This window comes from Motacilla alba, chromosome 4, assembly GCF_015832195.1.
Source record: "Motacilla alba alba isolate MOTALB_02 chromosome 4, Motacilla_alba_V1.0_pri, whole genome shotgun sequence".
In the NCBI taxonomy this organism is placed as follows: domain Eukaryota; kingdom Metazoa; phylum Chordata; class Aves; order Passeriformes; family Motacillidae; genus Motacilla; species Motacilla alba.
This window is the reverse complement of record NC_052019.1, coordinates 59,988,591-60,005,019: the sequence shown is the minus strand read 5'-3', so window position 1 is coordinate 60,005,019 and position 16,429 is coordinate 59,988,591. Positions and strand designations below refer to the sequence as shown.

Genomic DNA, 16,429 nt, shown 5'->3' with positions numbered 1-16,429 from the left:
CCAAGAAACTGATCAAAATGACACAGCATAAAGGGCAACCAGCAATCTAGGGTATAATAAAATAACAGCACATTAAAGAATTAGTACAATATTTATACTCAGTTGCATAGAAACCCTTTGATGCTACTTACAACGTTGACTTCCATACCCACTACATCCATCATACTATTAATAATTTAAATGTCAAAGCAGCTAAAAGTGACTTTTCAGTGTTATGGAAGGGCATCTTTATCATACCGAGATGCTGTAATGTGTTTACACATTTGATAAGGTGTGAGGAGAACCCCACCAGTTGAACATTTCAAAAGTAATACACATGAATAATGAAACCATTTTGTTTTGTCACATTTACCCCAGATACACTTTAGGACATGGTGAGCTTACAGACAACCTGTAAATTATATACTTGACACAGTAACATCACTACACATGCATTTTCAGTTCTCTTGGTCAAACACCACTAAATCTCCACCAGCCAGGACCCAGAGATGAATGACTTTATATATGTGTTGTCAGGGGACCAAAGGAATACCATTCCAAAATGGTCCCAGATTTCTACTCAGAGTGGGAATAAAAACCATTTCCTTCTCCTCTGGAACTTTAAGAAAAAAAAAAAAAAATTTCTCCCTTTACTGGTACCCCTAAAGATTTCTTCTAAATTCCTGGTTTAGGGAAACTTGCAGGTACCAGCTCTCTCTACTCACTGAGTACATGAGGCTTGGAGCCCCGTTTCCCTAAGTCTTCACAGGCCATAAGTCCTAGACCTTCTACTACCTTAATCTTTCCGGAGTTTGAGGCGAAACAGAGGATAAAGCTGTGCAATGTTGATTTTGTCAATCTAGTCCTCAACTCAACAAACTTCATAGGAAGCAACTGCTTCCACTAAGTTGATTCTTGTCTTTATCATGTTGCTGTGGACTTCAAACTAAAACAAAATTAGGTAACTATTTTTGGCATTTGGTAAATGTTGCAGTGTGTTTTATTATGTGTTACTGTTCCAAATGGCTTGTTCTGTTTCCCCCAGCAAAGTGGTTTATCCTTAAGTTCTATCCTCCAACCTCCCCTGTCCATCTTACCCTGAATCAGCCTCTTTGCCAACAATGTGTGATGAGCCTCCTCCCCACACTGTCGATCCCTATCACTTTTTCCAGAGACTTCACTGTCATTTTTGTATTCTTCAAAGCGCCATTGGTTTTTTTGGATCTGTTCCCCTCCCCTTGTGTTCCCCATTGGTTTGTAAATTCTGAATCCCGCCTTATGCTCCTCCCCAATTTTCCCCCTATTGGCTAAAGATTTGTACTCTCCCCTTGAACCTCCCCTGTTTAAAAAACCCTTGAACATACTGAATTTCTGTTTTTTGTCTCTGGACTCTCCTGAGAATAAAACTCTCCGGATCCCATATAAAAAACCTCTCCCTCATTCTTACTTTCACCGACACCAGATTACAAACCTGTACTGTAAAGCTTTCTCCCCAAGCTAAGCTGAACCCTGAATATTAAACCTTGGGGATTCAGTCCACTCCTTGGCCCAGTGTTGTGGAGCTAGCAGGGTTGAGACCAGCGCTGCGTCACGTAAAAACTTCTAAGAATAAAAAAATGAGCTATCTATAATTCTATTCAGATGCTCCTATCTCTAATTATTTTCCTCCTGCAGCAGACTTGTACTCATGGCCTGTACCAAGCAAAAGAAAGGCTTGACAGCCACACGAGTCTCATCATCTTGGACAAAACCAGCTCAGCATCATTCTGGGCTGAGCACAGCATCATTCTTGCATGTGCACAGCAAGACTGTCAAAACACACAAGACCTGTGGACAGGGATCCTGAGCAGAGATGTTCATGAAGAGACCGGGAGGAGGGGAAGGAATGGCTGTAAAGGCAGTAAGGATAAAGCTCGGCAAGCATTTCAATGTACAGAAAATACTTAAAAGATCTGACTCCAAGAGTCATTTCCAGAGACAATGAGGCACTTCTGGAGGAGTTCTTTGTTTCATTTTCTAATATCAATAAACCAAAGAAGTGAAACCAAAATTAGGACTTCAAGTTTTCTTAAGCTGGTAGCTGTAATTTCTCTCTAAGGGCCCAATATAAATGCAGTAATTTATGAGGAAGAGAAAATGAAATTAGGCTTGTTCCAACTAATCTTTCTCACAACTGTCAGGGATATGCACAATCAGTCTTTGTTAATTCTTTACCACAGAACTTGTCTTCAGGTAAATTTCTCACACAAGGAATCCTTTAAGTAAAAGAATCAGCTTTCCAAAACATCTTATCCACATCAATACATTAAAGATGAGAACTACAGCTACCATTTAAACTCTTTTGCTGCGAATAAATTGAAAGACAATGAGCACTTCCGTAAATGCAGCTAGAATTTAATCCAAGAAACTGGCTAGGAACATTAAGCAACAGTATCATATCCACACGGTTACATACACACCATCTAAATTTTCAAGGATGACTCTTTCATGCTCTTTCATCAGTAGGAATAGTGTTGGTATCCCAGCTCTGAAAAAGGAAAGCAGTGGAAACATACATCCTCATAAGAAACACATATGCCATGAAGGCCTCCTTCCCCCCTCTGTTTTGTTTTGTTTTTTTTAATGAGCACTTAAAGAGGAAATTTGCTTTTAGGAGAAAAAGCAATGTTTTTATGCCTAGGTCAATGTGTTCTTTTCATCACAGCTGTTGATTTCAGAACACAGATACTGTAGAAGAACACAGCAGAAAAGTCTTCAACAGAAGACCAGAATTTTTCCCATTAAGGCATTTCTCATATGCATTTTTTAGCTGCGGAAAATGTAAAGAAACTTCTCAATAGCCATATTAATGTAACAGAATGTGTTGTTTTTACTTGGAAATCCAAAATAATAATTTTCTTCCATGCAAAACTTTTACAATATCTTTTTCTAGTACTTCCTGGCTATGCCATAAAAAACTATTCCAGGTAATTTAATCCCAAGTTACTACATTTCTTGTGTCAATTTCAAGCTTCTTGTAACAGCTTTTGAATAGGTATTATCTGAAATTGAACTTTATACAATATTTTGATTCTACCTCATTACTTTTTAGGGGTTTTTTTAGCTTTTTAAAAATAAATGCTTTTTTTAATGTAGCACCCCAAAAAGGAGTTTCACATAGTTTATTCTCAGGCACCACCATCCATCATGTCTATAGACCTTGTAACAGCTGAACTCTTAACAGAAACAATGGCAAAGGTGAACCTGAGTCCAGAATGCCAATGATGTTAATAGAGTTTTTGCACCATAAGATGCTCCAGCCATATGTTCTTAAATAGATAATCACACAATCTCACACTTTAACTCAAAGTTAACAGAAAAGCCTAAAAATTTTTGAAAATTACTAAGTTTTAAGCATTTCTACAACCCCAAATTTCAGACATCAAGTACTATTAATGGAATGCCAAGCTAGGTGAAGATAGAGAGGCTAGATTCAAGGTTAATGTGTCTTGGTTTATTTAATTTCCTATTTTCATTTTCTGAAAATCATACTTTCCTAATCAGTGAATATGTTGAAATTGTATTGCCATTTTCACTAAAATAGTTTTTCCACTGTGGTAAACCAAAATTTGGAAGGGTTTCCACCTTCACATAAGGGACTAGATGGTGACACAAAGGGATAAGGATACAGGAGCATATAAAGCACAATAGAGGGACCAAGAAGTCTCCGAGACATTTGCCACTCTTACCACAATTTCAGTTCCTATGAAGAGATGCACATGAAGGCCACAAGGAAAGGAAGTGCAAGAGAGGAGAATAAGCCTGTTTATATGACAGTTCTCCCCAATGCTTATCACTAGCAGAGTGGCTGTGGCATCCTTCTCTCCCTAGGTTGCTACCAAACAGAGCTCACTTGTAGCCCCAGAGAGCAGCAGCATCTCTTATGGTTCACATATTCCCCAGCAACTGCTGCTACTGTAACAGCCTATCTTAGCATCAATGCCACCCACATTTGACCCTGACAAATGTCAAATGCAGCAAGCTGGGGAAACGTTCATATATCCTGCACATTCGTTTATCAAATATTTAATTTGGGCTCTCTTTATTAACCACAGATAATAATTACATTACTTGCCCCATTCAGCCTTGATGTGAAGTGTTTAATGCAGAATGTAAATCTTACCATCTTGCTGTTTGTGAAGACATCAAAATTACTTGAAAAGCTAATCTTAATTCAAAGTACAGTAGATGTTGTGAAATATGATTTCTGTGACAAGCTTATCATTAAAACATACGCCTACCGACATCTTACAATTAAAATGAAAAACATATCTTCTGCAAATATAAGAGAGTGAAAGCTGGAAAAGCACATTATGGACATGTCCTAAAGTGTGCATATACTCCAGACCTTCAGTTGAAATCATTCTATGTAGGAATGAACATTTCTCCTGCACTTTGTTGATAAACTCTAAGGGACCCGTACAACCAGCAGCATCAGCTGGCTGAAAAGACAGGATAAGGCGGAAAATGGCAGGATATTGTACAAGCAGCACCACTTTCCAAGAAAGTTGTAAATGGAGCTGAACCCTTACTGGCATTCAAGGGCAAAAAAACACAGCTTGAGACAAATGCCTTGAGAAATTTCCCGACTCAACGTCGTCTTTCATATAAAGCTCCAGAGCAGCACAGTAGCTTTACAGAGAGCTTGAGCCAACAGAAGGAGTTCCTGGTTTCCTATTGCAATTACTATCCAGTATCCCAGCACAAAGAGCACAGGATTTAACAGCCTATTTTAAGTATCCCAGGTTTTCAGCACAGAGACAGGACTTTGCACAGTGCCTGAAGACAGGCTGCCATGCCCAAGCAACTGCAGGCAGCTGCACCGGGCTCCTTCCAGCTGCTCTAGGCTCTGCACAAATGCCATTGCTGATAAACCTTCCTGAGAGCAGTGCCAAGCACTACTTGAACTTCAAGAGGTCATTCATTTCTAATTCTTTCAGTGTCACAGAATTTTAGCCTTAAATGAAGCTATACTGACTATATGAGCCCCTCCCTTTGACATAATGGCTTGTGAGTTGATACATGGATATAATTATAACATTTTCATTTTGCCAGGAAAAAGTGGTGTGTTTTACAGAGTAACTGCATTGTGAAATCACCTTTCTACAGTACATAAACTGAAACAAACTGTGCCTAAAACTCAAGTCTTGAGTTACTAAAATTGTCATCACTGTCATGGCTGTAATATGTAAAACAGTTTTGCTAGTTTGCAAAGGCCATAAAAAGACAGTGTTGTTCTGAAAGATTATTTATTATGGGTTACACAATAGCACAAGAAGGCAGTAAGAAAACAGCAACAGTTATGTGTTACCATCTTCATTCACCAGTATAATGTTGCTAGGAATAAAAACATCCGAGTCATAGATCAAAGACAGAATTTTCTGCCATTAAGCAGTTATCAAAAACCATATTAGGCAAAACGCGAAAAGATAAGTAAAAGGTCCCGCTTGGCATTTCCACTCTGGGTTAAATAACCTGATATGACTTGGCAAGTAGAAGAAAGTTCTGTCATATTTAGATCACTCTGCTTCTGCATTTCTGGATGCAAACTCCTGTTAAGCCTTTAGGCTCCCTACATTCTAGGTGTTAATTTTGACCCAGTTCTGGCCTTATTAAATACAAATCCCCAAATACCCTATTTTGCATAAAAACCGTAAGTTATCACATACAAGGTCAACAAATAAGCTCACTCTCATTTTCAGATTAGTGGGAAATCAGGCTACATTTCAGTACCACATGACAACAGTCAATCCTAGGACAAGTCTCTTATTCCCATTCCTGCTCCTACTATGCTGGGCAAATGGGCTGCAGCAGGAGCTAAAAGCTAGAAAGCCAATCTTTCAAAGATGCTTCCTTCATGCAGAAACAGTTTAACACACACCCAAGAGCAGCAGCCCTCAAGGACATGGAGGTCAAACCTGGGCACTTCCCAGATCAGCCCAGCCTAAAACTACTGCCAATTTGACAGTACCTCCACAAACACATAAACCAGACAGACTGCTCACTCAGGCTGACTTCAGCCTCTGCATCCAGAACACAGTCTGAGGTCCTGACCCCTGAATTGTGCAGATCAAGAATGAAGCCTGAGCAAAGAGAGAGAGCCCTCCATCCCTTGCTCTCAGTCTTCCCATTTGCAGAAAATGGGATGATCAGGGTAAGAGCTTTTCTGGGACTTAAAAAACCATTTCAAAGTCCACCATTTGGGCTGCAGCTAAGAAGTTCAACAGCATTATTCCTCATGAAAACTACTGCACAGGGAATTTTATCATCTCCATTATTATTAGCCATGATTTCTATCAAGATGGATCATATATGACAAAATGAGAAAACTGTTTTGGTCTCCAGAAGAACCCTCTGAACTACAACAAACTGGGTGCAGAGAGCAGAGAGATGATGTCTAGTATATTACACTTGGGAGAAAAATTACTCTGCTAAAACAGGTAAGATCCAAAAAGAGAAATCAAACTACAGCACATCAGGTTCTGTAAGAACATACTTGGCAATACTACAATACTTACTACAGATTTTTTTTCCATGATTAATGGGCAACTTTTTGGAAATAAGTGGCAAAAACCCTTCATTATCTAAGATGTTAAATAGAGCCTTCATTATCTAAGATGTTAAATTTTCTACCAAGTTATTTTTGCTTTTCTGTTTACTTATTTTACCACAACACCAAAGCAAAGGCTACATAACTCTTCTAGAGCCAAAACTCCAGCTTATACCTGTAAGAGTGCCAAACATCACAGCTTTAAACTCCAAAATGACACCCAGCCTAAAAAACCACTATACATGCAACACATACAAATTCAGAAAACCACAGTAAACTTGTGTTTTAAACTGCTACAAGCTAGTTTAATTGCTCTAGTATGCAATCTATTATCTTTTACTTGATCTATGTTCACATTTTCATTTTTCAAGGCCAGGTTGGATGGGGCTTTGAGCAGCCTCGTAGGGAAAGTTGTCTCTGCCCATGGCAGAGGGATTGAAATAGGATGATCTTTAAGGTCCTTTCCAATCCATACAATTCTACCCTTTTATGATTTCATTTCTTCAAAGCACTCACTATTAAACATCTCAAAGAAACCTCAGAATGACTTATAAGGCTCTTGAACGAGCGATGACAGAGATTAATTTGGAGTGAGGAATTTTGGAGCAGCCTGCCACAAAATCCCATAAATTCGGGGTGAAGGAATAAAAGGTAGCTGTGCCAGTCTAATTGCCATTCATATGTAGATATATCACAAATATCTAAGGATTTTGCTCTCCCCCTGTATTGCCATCTTCACTGTCGCACATTTCATTCTGGTATTTGCTCCATGAGACTCTCCATAAGCTATATCAAGTATTAGCCTGAAGATGAGTAACTCAGTAATATGACAGTTTTTCTGCTAACTTAGTGAGCAAATCAATTCAAAAAAACATCAGGAGAAACACAGTGATGGGCACGGAACCACACCATTGTGACCAAGGGTGAATTCAAGGAGCAAGATGACTTGTGTTCTTTGACAGCAACATAATGTCAGTCTGCTCACTGCACTGCTTCACCCACAGATTTAAATCACTAGTTAAAATGAACTGATAACTCAAATCAGTATTATTTCAAGCTTAGTATAGGGTTAGAAAAAATATTATTTATACTCCCTCTTTATATGTTATTGGTTCTCACATCTCTTAGAAATGTCTGGTTTTTTAAAGTAAAAACATAAGTTCAAACCCATGAATTTTTCAGCAAAGAATAAACAAGAAATTGATTCCTTAATCAAAAGCACTCTACAGACACAAAGCAAGCGGGGCTTTCAATTTAGTCCATATCAGAACTATAATTCTTCTTTTCCTGGCTTCTCTCCCAAAAAAAATTTCAATTTGGCATTCCATTTAAATATGTCCTTTCAACTTAAATATGATAGGCTTTAAATTTATGTATTTCAAGTTCAGCAAATATCCAAATATTCTATTTAAAGATCATCATCAATTAACTGATGACCTTGATGTAGTTTGAGCAAACTTTTCTGGGCAAGCAGAACTTAAAAAAAAAAAAAAACAAAAAAAAAACAAAAAAAAACAAAAAACAAACTCAAAGTAAGCAAAGCAAAAGCCCATGAATAGACAAAAACCCTTGCCCAATACCTTGTACTTCTGGCTGGAATAAGCACCATCTCTAATTTCACCACAGATGCCAGCATATTCTGAATATACAATGCAGTCACAGGTGTTTCAGTCTCATTGGACCTTGCAGAAAAAGTACTTCTTAATCTGGGTGGCTGTGAGAAGTTGTAAATCCAAGGAACATCTGCCTCACCGCTAGCTGAATACATACAGAGTTTCATTTTGGAGCAAGGTGATGTGAACTTGCAATCTGCTTTTGGCTTGATCTGGTTTTCGTCAGGAAATAATCACCGTATTGACATTATGAACTCCCAAAACATTTGCATGAAACAACAATTAACTTCAAGAAAACACATGCCAGTGCTAAACTTGACAATTACAGGATACCACTATGCTGCAGTGCAGCATATTTGAGACTGGAGGAAAGACAGACATGTCTGATTAAAGATAAAGATCATTCTTGGTAATGGAACTAAATCCCAGATAGTACATTCAAACACCACCTACAATGGTGAAGGGCTTAGGTTTTATAATAAAAACACAAAACTAAAAATCATTTTCCATGCAATATTTGGAATGACAGCTCTCCAGATCCTTCAAGACTGTGCTTTGCTCATGTTTAGAAATTCCCCACAATATAGAAACCCAAGTTCTCTCATTCTTAGAGAAAAACCCATAACATATTTTATTTCACTGAATCTTTAGGTGATAGAATAAAATCAGCATCTTCAAATGAAAAAAAAAAAAAAATCCACAACACTTTGAATGGTGCAATCAATCAATAGATAGTGCTCCAAACCAAGCTCAGCCCCAAAGGTAACTATAACCTCCAGGAACTGAGCCTATGCTACTGATTATGTCCAAAACTGAAGAGACAGCTCAAAATAGTAGAATTGCAGCAAACTGAAAGCAGAGTCCTTATTCAAGATGGTAGAAAAATAATTCTGGTTATCCTGTTACTTCATGAGGACAGCTGTTGATTTTACTAACAACTTTTTCCACTAGGAAGGAGTCAAGTAAATGCTCTGAGCAAACTACTTCAGCAACAAGGCTCCACTTAAGCAGTTTGAGATGCTGGCTAATTTTCATAGTACCTAAGGGTTTTCTTCTTAAACACTTGACAACTTCAGTCCTTGAGAAAGCAATAACTACGGGTAATATAATCACCACAGTTGAAGTTAGGCAAGTGGCTAGTGACAATTGGTGAAAAGATGTGTCAGACCTCAAACAGCTTATCATTGGATGTGAAACACACGCAAGTTCAGCTGCAAGGATAGCAGAACCCAGCTCTGCCTGAAAAGAGAGAGGTCTCCAGATATTTTCAACAAGGTCCCTTTTTTATGTGCTATGTCCCACCTAGCAAATGCCCTGCTATAATGCCGCCAAATATATAATACCAGCCAACTGCAAGCTCATCAAGCAGCTTGTGTCTTGCAGGAGTCAGCTTCCATAAAGCCACCAACTCGGAGACTGTCAGGTTTCAGTAATACCCACTCTGCTCTACTACCAGTCTTCCATACAATTAGCTCAGAGATGTCACAGATCTGCCTTCCTTTAGTATCCCTAAAATCTAATTAATTTTACCATCTAGACTAACAGCTGTCTCCTCGCTCCACCTGAGAAAACTTGATCTACAACATAAAATACTTCCACTGTTATCTAAGGATAAAAGGAATGAAAAGGAGTCCTTCTGCTTGTTCAAAACCTCAAAGCAGAACCACTGCCACTGCTGTAGAGGGATGCAAGCGATATCCCATAGTAGCCCAACCTTCTAGAGAGACTTGGACCAATAAAGGATTTAAAATCTAAAGGAGGTTTTTGAAACACTTAAGAATTGGAAAACCATGGAGCGGGAGCTGTTGTTTGAGAAGTTGAGATGAGGCATTCTATTCTTTCTTCTTTTTAATTACTATTTTGATAGGTTCACAAGAGGAGAAAAACGTTCACGTACAACTTAAGTTCACAGCAGAAAGCAGAATTTGGGAAAACAGCACCTCTTTTTAGAATTCAAAAAACAAAAATTATTTTAAAAATCCAGCTGATGCTTTCAAAAGAATAAACTTTATTTCAATTGATAACTGATATAACTCCTTTTCAGCCCAAAGCAACAAGGCCTGATCTTCTCACAAACTTGGGCTATTTTCACATAATTGGAGGAAGTCTCTTATGTCTCTACAAGTCACTGTAAATTTTACTTAATCTACTGAGGTTTAGCATGACAATTTGATTATATTTTTTTCAAACATTGCAAGCCTCAAAAATGAATGGAGCACATCTATAAAGAGGGCACTCCAAATTACAGAATATTTGACAATAGTACCCCACAACAAACGCATAGGAAAGCAAAAGTGAATGAACTGCAGGTTGTCTCATTAGTTCATAAATTTAGTTCAGCACCACTGTAAATATTCCCACCCTCCTCAGGCAGGGAACCACACAAAACTGAGGATGCTTCTAGTTCTGAAGGAGAAGTAGGTACATGACAGTTCACCTTAACTTCTGGTAAGCAAACAGGAAAAAAAGAAGAAAAAACACTGCTGCTTTTGCTTCTTGTATTTGATCTCAGTATTTCAAATAATTGAAACCAATATTTATGTGAACAATAAAAAACAACTTAAAAGTTTAATAAAAAGAGAAAATCCTTTCCCAGTTGCAGTGTGACCTCAGCCAATATGAAGCACATGGTGGTAATGCTACTAAAAAAACAGCCCTGAAAATGGGCCTGAAAACTATGGCCTATTTTTGTAAATAAGCATCTAATGTTTCCCCATGTCCCAGTTTAGCAACTCAATAAGATACTTTTGAGCTCAGTACAATATCAACTAAGAGGCTTCTCTAAAGTATATCCAGTAATCCTGAGCAAAATATGTGAGGGCAGCCAATATGGATTCTGTCTTCCAGGAAGCATATAATTTTCAAATGAATTTGAAATATGGGGGGGAAAAAAAAAAAAGGACAAATACGGTCATGTCCTGCAATTCAAACTTAGTAGAAGGTAATCCTAAAACAAACAGACTGTGAACATATACCTATAGACTTCAATCCTAAGGTCTGTTCTGCCTAATAATCTTTTGGAGAGGCATAGCCAGTTTGTTTCAGCATTTTGTGTTAGATCACTCCAGTTTCCAAGGCAGGACTTCAGAGATACTACCGACAAGAAGTAGGCAGGACTCAAGCAATTGAAGTTTTAATCATAATAAAAAGCAACTGATAAGTGTATCCATGTATCTAGTACACAAAGAAGTTAGCCTCATCTTACCAATAATAAATTCAGTTATCCCATAATGCTATTTTAATGGTTTGTTTTGTTTTTTTCTTTTGCCAGCAGCTTTACCAGGTAAAATGCTGATTACATGGCTTGGGCATCCCAATTTGAAGTCCAATATAGATCTCCCATCTGCAAAAACTGTGTAAAAGGCTATTCACCCATTATTGTAAATGACTTCTAGTTCCTTCTTGAGCTGAAAATACTGAATTCCCTAGTAGCATTTTTTAGGCTGGGTACAGCTACAGAATAAATTTTCAGCTAGTTTTACATAACTTAATATGAAGAGTTTTCTGTGATGCACAGCCAAATCTCTTCTTGCAGAAGAATGTCACAAAGAACAGAACAGACATTAAAATAATACCAAAAATTTTAACAAGGGGATAATCTCTAGATAGACCTACAACTCAGACAAGCTGCGCTGATCTGGGACAATACTCAACTGCAGCCACAAATTAACATATTTAATATTTAATCCAACAGATAGCTAGCAAATCCATGCAGAAGCATATCAAAATCATGCATTCCTTATGCAAGCAAGTATTAATATAGGCTACCAAATAATTCACATTCAAATTGAACAGGAAGACAACTGAGACACACACACAGAGTAAAAGCACTGTTCTAGGGCTTTTTCCTGAATCAGAACAAGGGTGCCCATATGAAGTAGGTGCACAGTGAAACCATCTTGCTGCTCATCTCAAAACCAAACAAAAAAATGAAAAAAAAAGTAAGACTCAAAACATTTTTTATTAATAAAACACCATTACAACAAATTACTCTGTTGTAATGGTGTTTTGTTAATAAAAATTGTCGATTTCTGCACAGCCAGCCACAGAAGTCCTGGACAACATGTATAAAATTCCTAAACAGTCAAACACTGGAAACTTTACCTAATTCTGCCACTAGCCTGCTGTGACACTGCTACCAAGCTCCCTACATAATTTGACAAGATTATTCCATTGCACAGGGGGCAGAAAATCAGGCAATTCAATTCTAACCAAGTGACTATGTTAGTGCTAGAGCTTTGTAAAGCATTTCCTACATTCTCTATTCTCACATGCTGTGCTGGATCACATGGATTTCCTAAGCAGACAACTGCTGTTTGTGTAGGAAGAGACCTGCTTAGAGGTCTTTAATACTCTGCTGGCCCCATTTGGTGAAGAGAGCTTGGAAAGATATACCAAGTTATCTAACAACTATACACTAAGTGGTCAAAAAAATGGCTTTTCCTGCCACCCTGGTCACCATACTGCTTTTAATAAAGAACATGTGTTCATAATATCAACAGTGTTCATAATAACACAATTCACCACTTCTGCTGTATCCCACCTACACCTCCATTTGCTTTTCTCTCTTGTCAATATGTGACTGGTACATTGTTATATCATTTCAGAGTAAAATCTCAGCTTTAGAGAGAACCTTACACCTTGGGATACAAAGATAACAGTGAGACTTGCAAAGTTTTCATCTCTGACATGAAGAAAGTGACAGACATTGGAGAAATGTATTTCCTTCAGAGCCATAAGTGAGCTAATACAGAATAAAAGTGGGATCACTACTTCCAACACAAGAGGCTGAGAAAAAAAGTTCAGCTGAAATTAAAGAGGTAAAGTGGGTGGACCAGAAATAAAATTAAATCCAGCTTGAATACAACTAGGAAAACATACCTATGGGAATAGAGCATAAAATATAAATGTACTTGGTGAAAACTACTGTTTAAAGATTATGAATAATGGCAAGAATTCAAATACAAGTATTAAATGAGCTGCACTATTATGGAAGCTGAATGAATTGTGTGATGTTTTTGATGATAGGTAAGCGGGACATTTATCACTCTTCAGGGCTGTTACAGTAGTGAAAATTTCCTTTCATGCCCCTTAAAGCAGCTCTCTGCCCCAGAAAAATAATTTTTGACCATTCATGTAGTTTTCCATTTTATTCCTTTTACTGCTTTTCCTACTATTTAAAAGGATCTTTTCACTTTATCTCCCTCTTCTCCTAGCCCAAAAGATACTGTCCTTTCCTTTCTCTTAAAAGATCATCAGCCCATCAGAGCTGAGATGGGAACTGCTCCAAAAATCATCAAGACGCTCAATAAGACAAAAACTACAACGGAGAAGTAAATAGAACATCCGTGAATGTACTGTATATGATTGTCCAGCGACTCATGGGACAACAATCAGACAAAAAAGCCTATTTCAAACAATTTGAAAGAAAAGTGAGAATCCTTCTAAAGTGCTTGAACTTTATGACTATATTTTTTTCCCTTGGGGGGAAAAAAAAAAATCTTACAATTATAGTCAAGTTCTTTACATTGAAATGCTATGGAAATTACCTGAAAACTACATCTAAAATACCCTACGGTATACTTAAACTTACTTTTCATTCTTTTTCATACAGCCTTTGAAATTAGATTAAGAATATGTTCACCACTTACATGATGGATTTTAGGCTACTCGTTAAAAATCTTTTTATACTTAAAAAAAAAAAAAACAAAACTAGAAATGCAGTGACATTGGACTACAAAGTGGACTAAAGTCTCCACTTTAATCATAACATTATTAAGCATTTCTTGCCACACCAAACAAATTTCCCTTCCTTTTCTAAAGACATAATTGGAAAATCAGCCCTAAGTTCTGGGTGAGCAGCAGCCCACCTCCAAAACTGGAAAATAATCAGAGTCTTTGGAATATACAACATGGAACTTTTAAAAAATTCAATGAAAGCTAAATTACCTGTGCTAAAACATGCTTGGAACACATACAGAAGAATCCACATGTTAAGAACAAGAAACTAAAAGGGAAAGAATGCATTTGACTAGAAGACTCAAGTTTTGTAATTCTCATTTAAAAAAGATTTGTGCACTCAAAGTACTAATTGGTGAGAAGGATTGTTCCAGCAGCTGGTACAGTTCACTGTACAGTTCCAAAAACTTCGAATTCCTAGTGCTGTGCCACTGCTGTCATATTGTAATACAAGAGCCGGTCTTCCACTAAGACTTAAGTAAGACTTACCACATAAAAGACCATAAAAACCTTTGAAAACTGCAAATGCTAAAGAGGCGTGACTGCAGATAAATCATCTAGAAATCTTCACGTTTTTTAAGATGGCATCTCTTGACTCAGCCCCAGGTTTTGATTTCATGTAATTGAAATGAAACCCATCAAAAAGCTTCAAGGCTACTTTGAGAAACAAACTAAGAGAAAAGTTCAGAATGGTGATTTCAGATCTTCTTCCCAGATGCCTCTAACTCTGGGAAATCTGTCTTCCTGCTTCTTTGCTTAAATGCATTGACTGCACTCTCATACAGCTCGGGTGCAGTTTAAAATAGGAAACCAAGCCTTCACTTTTCATGTTCTTTATGAAGGTAGCCTTTAGAGAGAGAAACAGAAGCACAATCAAAAGAAGAAAATCAGTTTCAACACTTCCATAATGACTTGTTCCAAAATGTGTCTTTAGACCACATTTGTTTGAGAATATAAACTATTTCTCTTTTACATTTAAAAGTTTATTTATATAGTTACACTGCTTATTAACCCAATGATGACATGAGAAACCATGTCTACTAGGCTGAATTCTGCACTGACATTGAGCTTTGAAGATGTTTTAAAAACTAAAAAAAAAAAAGCCAACCAATCAAAAACATTCCCAAAACAAAAACAACCAAAACAAAACAAACACCAGGAGGGTGAACTAGGAAGTAAAAAATCTTAAGGTATACTGAGAAATATGATGGCTTATTCCAGGTTTTTCAGCTGTCAGTTCCTCCTCTGTGGATCAAATATTTCCCTTGCAATTCATCAGTGACTCAGGAATTACACTAAGAACAAGTTCCATTTCACAGGTCCAATTTTGGTTGAAGCCACAATCTGAACATTCAGTAAAACCACTGATACAACACAGATTTACATTTTGCTGTAAAAATTCTTGTAGGATGGATACAGAAAGAACAGGTAATCTTACGATACTGTTAGCTACTCTGCACTTCACAATACCTACAACAATCTTCTTCCTTTTCAGTTATTGTAAAAGCATTACAGAGTCCCTTTTTACCAAAGGCTTCTACTATGTTGCATAAAAGTCTCTAAGGATTGAAAAAAATTCAGTAGTTTTGCTTTTCCAAGGCTATGTGAACTCCCTATCAAAATCAAGTCTTCCACCTCATTAAGCTGTCTGTAACACATACCCCTTATTATGGGGTTACTCTCACCCTGTACGGCAAGACACCAGCAGTGCTTGCATCTTTCCAGTTGTGCAATGCTGAGCAAGACAATTTGAACCAAGAAGACTTGATAACAGCAGAATCAAATGAAGTTCATCTTGTTGCTTGGTATTTTTCCACAAGTTTCTGGTTTCTGTCCCTCTATGGTTACAAGCAGCCAGTGTAAAGCAGGTCCATGTACCCCCTTCGCTTGTCTTTTCCAGGAGAGGGCTGTGACGTCCAGTTTTACCCATGAAGACAAAATCATTATCCAATTAGATTTCTATAGAAAGCCATTAAATACAAAATACCTTCATTTTCCTCATGTAGTCCAATAAAATAGTATTCATCTCTAAGATGAAAAAAAGAAGAGCTTTCCTAAGCAGAAGAAGAAGAGCATTTCTTAAGCATCAAAAACAGGTTAAAAGAGGACATAAAACAGTCAAAAAAGAAAACTGAATTGAAACTTGGACTAACAAGATGTCTGTCTCTGTATGAGTTAAGTCTCTCTAAAAGAAAAATTTCTTAAAAAAGGTTCTTATGCAGGCTGTCCCTCTGTTCTTTCAGAAGCGCTGGATTTTAAATTATATTGATTGACAGGCAGCAAGCAATAATTCCCCCAGTGGTTTTGACAATATTTACATAATTTAGACTCCCTTTGGCTATGACTTCAATTTAAATAGAACACATCAGAAACCTGACAATAGAGTACAGTGCTAAGCAGTACCATAATAAAAATAAAATAAAATTTATTTCACAATAAATCAACTTGCTTCAGAGAAGGCTTTTTGCCTGTGCTGTTAGAAGTCAGGTTTGAGGTTTTTAACAGAAAA

At 37.3% G+C, this 16,429-nt stretch overlaps 1 protein-coding gene across 8 annotated transcripts in view; it reads right to left on the bottom strand.

Annotated features, from left to right (window-relative positions):
- INPP4B (inositol polyphosphate-4-phosphatase type II B) overlaps positions 1-16,429 on the bottom strand; it is a 380,968-nt gene that overhangs the window by 290,465 nt on the left and 74,074 nt on the right. The window contains exon 1 of one of the 8 annotated variants that reach the window (XM_038135218.1): positions 2,439-8,027. The exons of the other annotated variants lie outside the window; for them this stretch is intronic. Within the exon in view, the coding sequence (XP_037991146.1) occupies positions 2,439-2,532 (94 nt within the window). The 5' untranslated portion in view covers positions 2,533-8,027. Of the gene's footprint in view, positions 1-2,438; positions 8,028-16,429 lie in introns of those variants that run through there. 8 annotated transcript variants of the gene reach the window in all.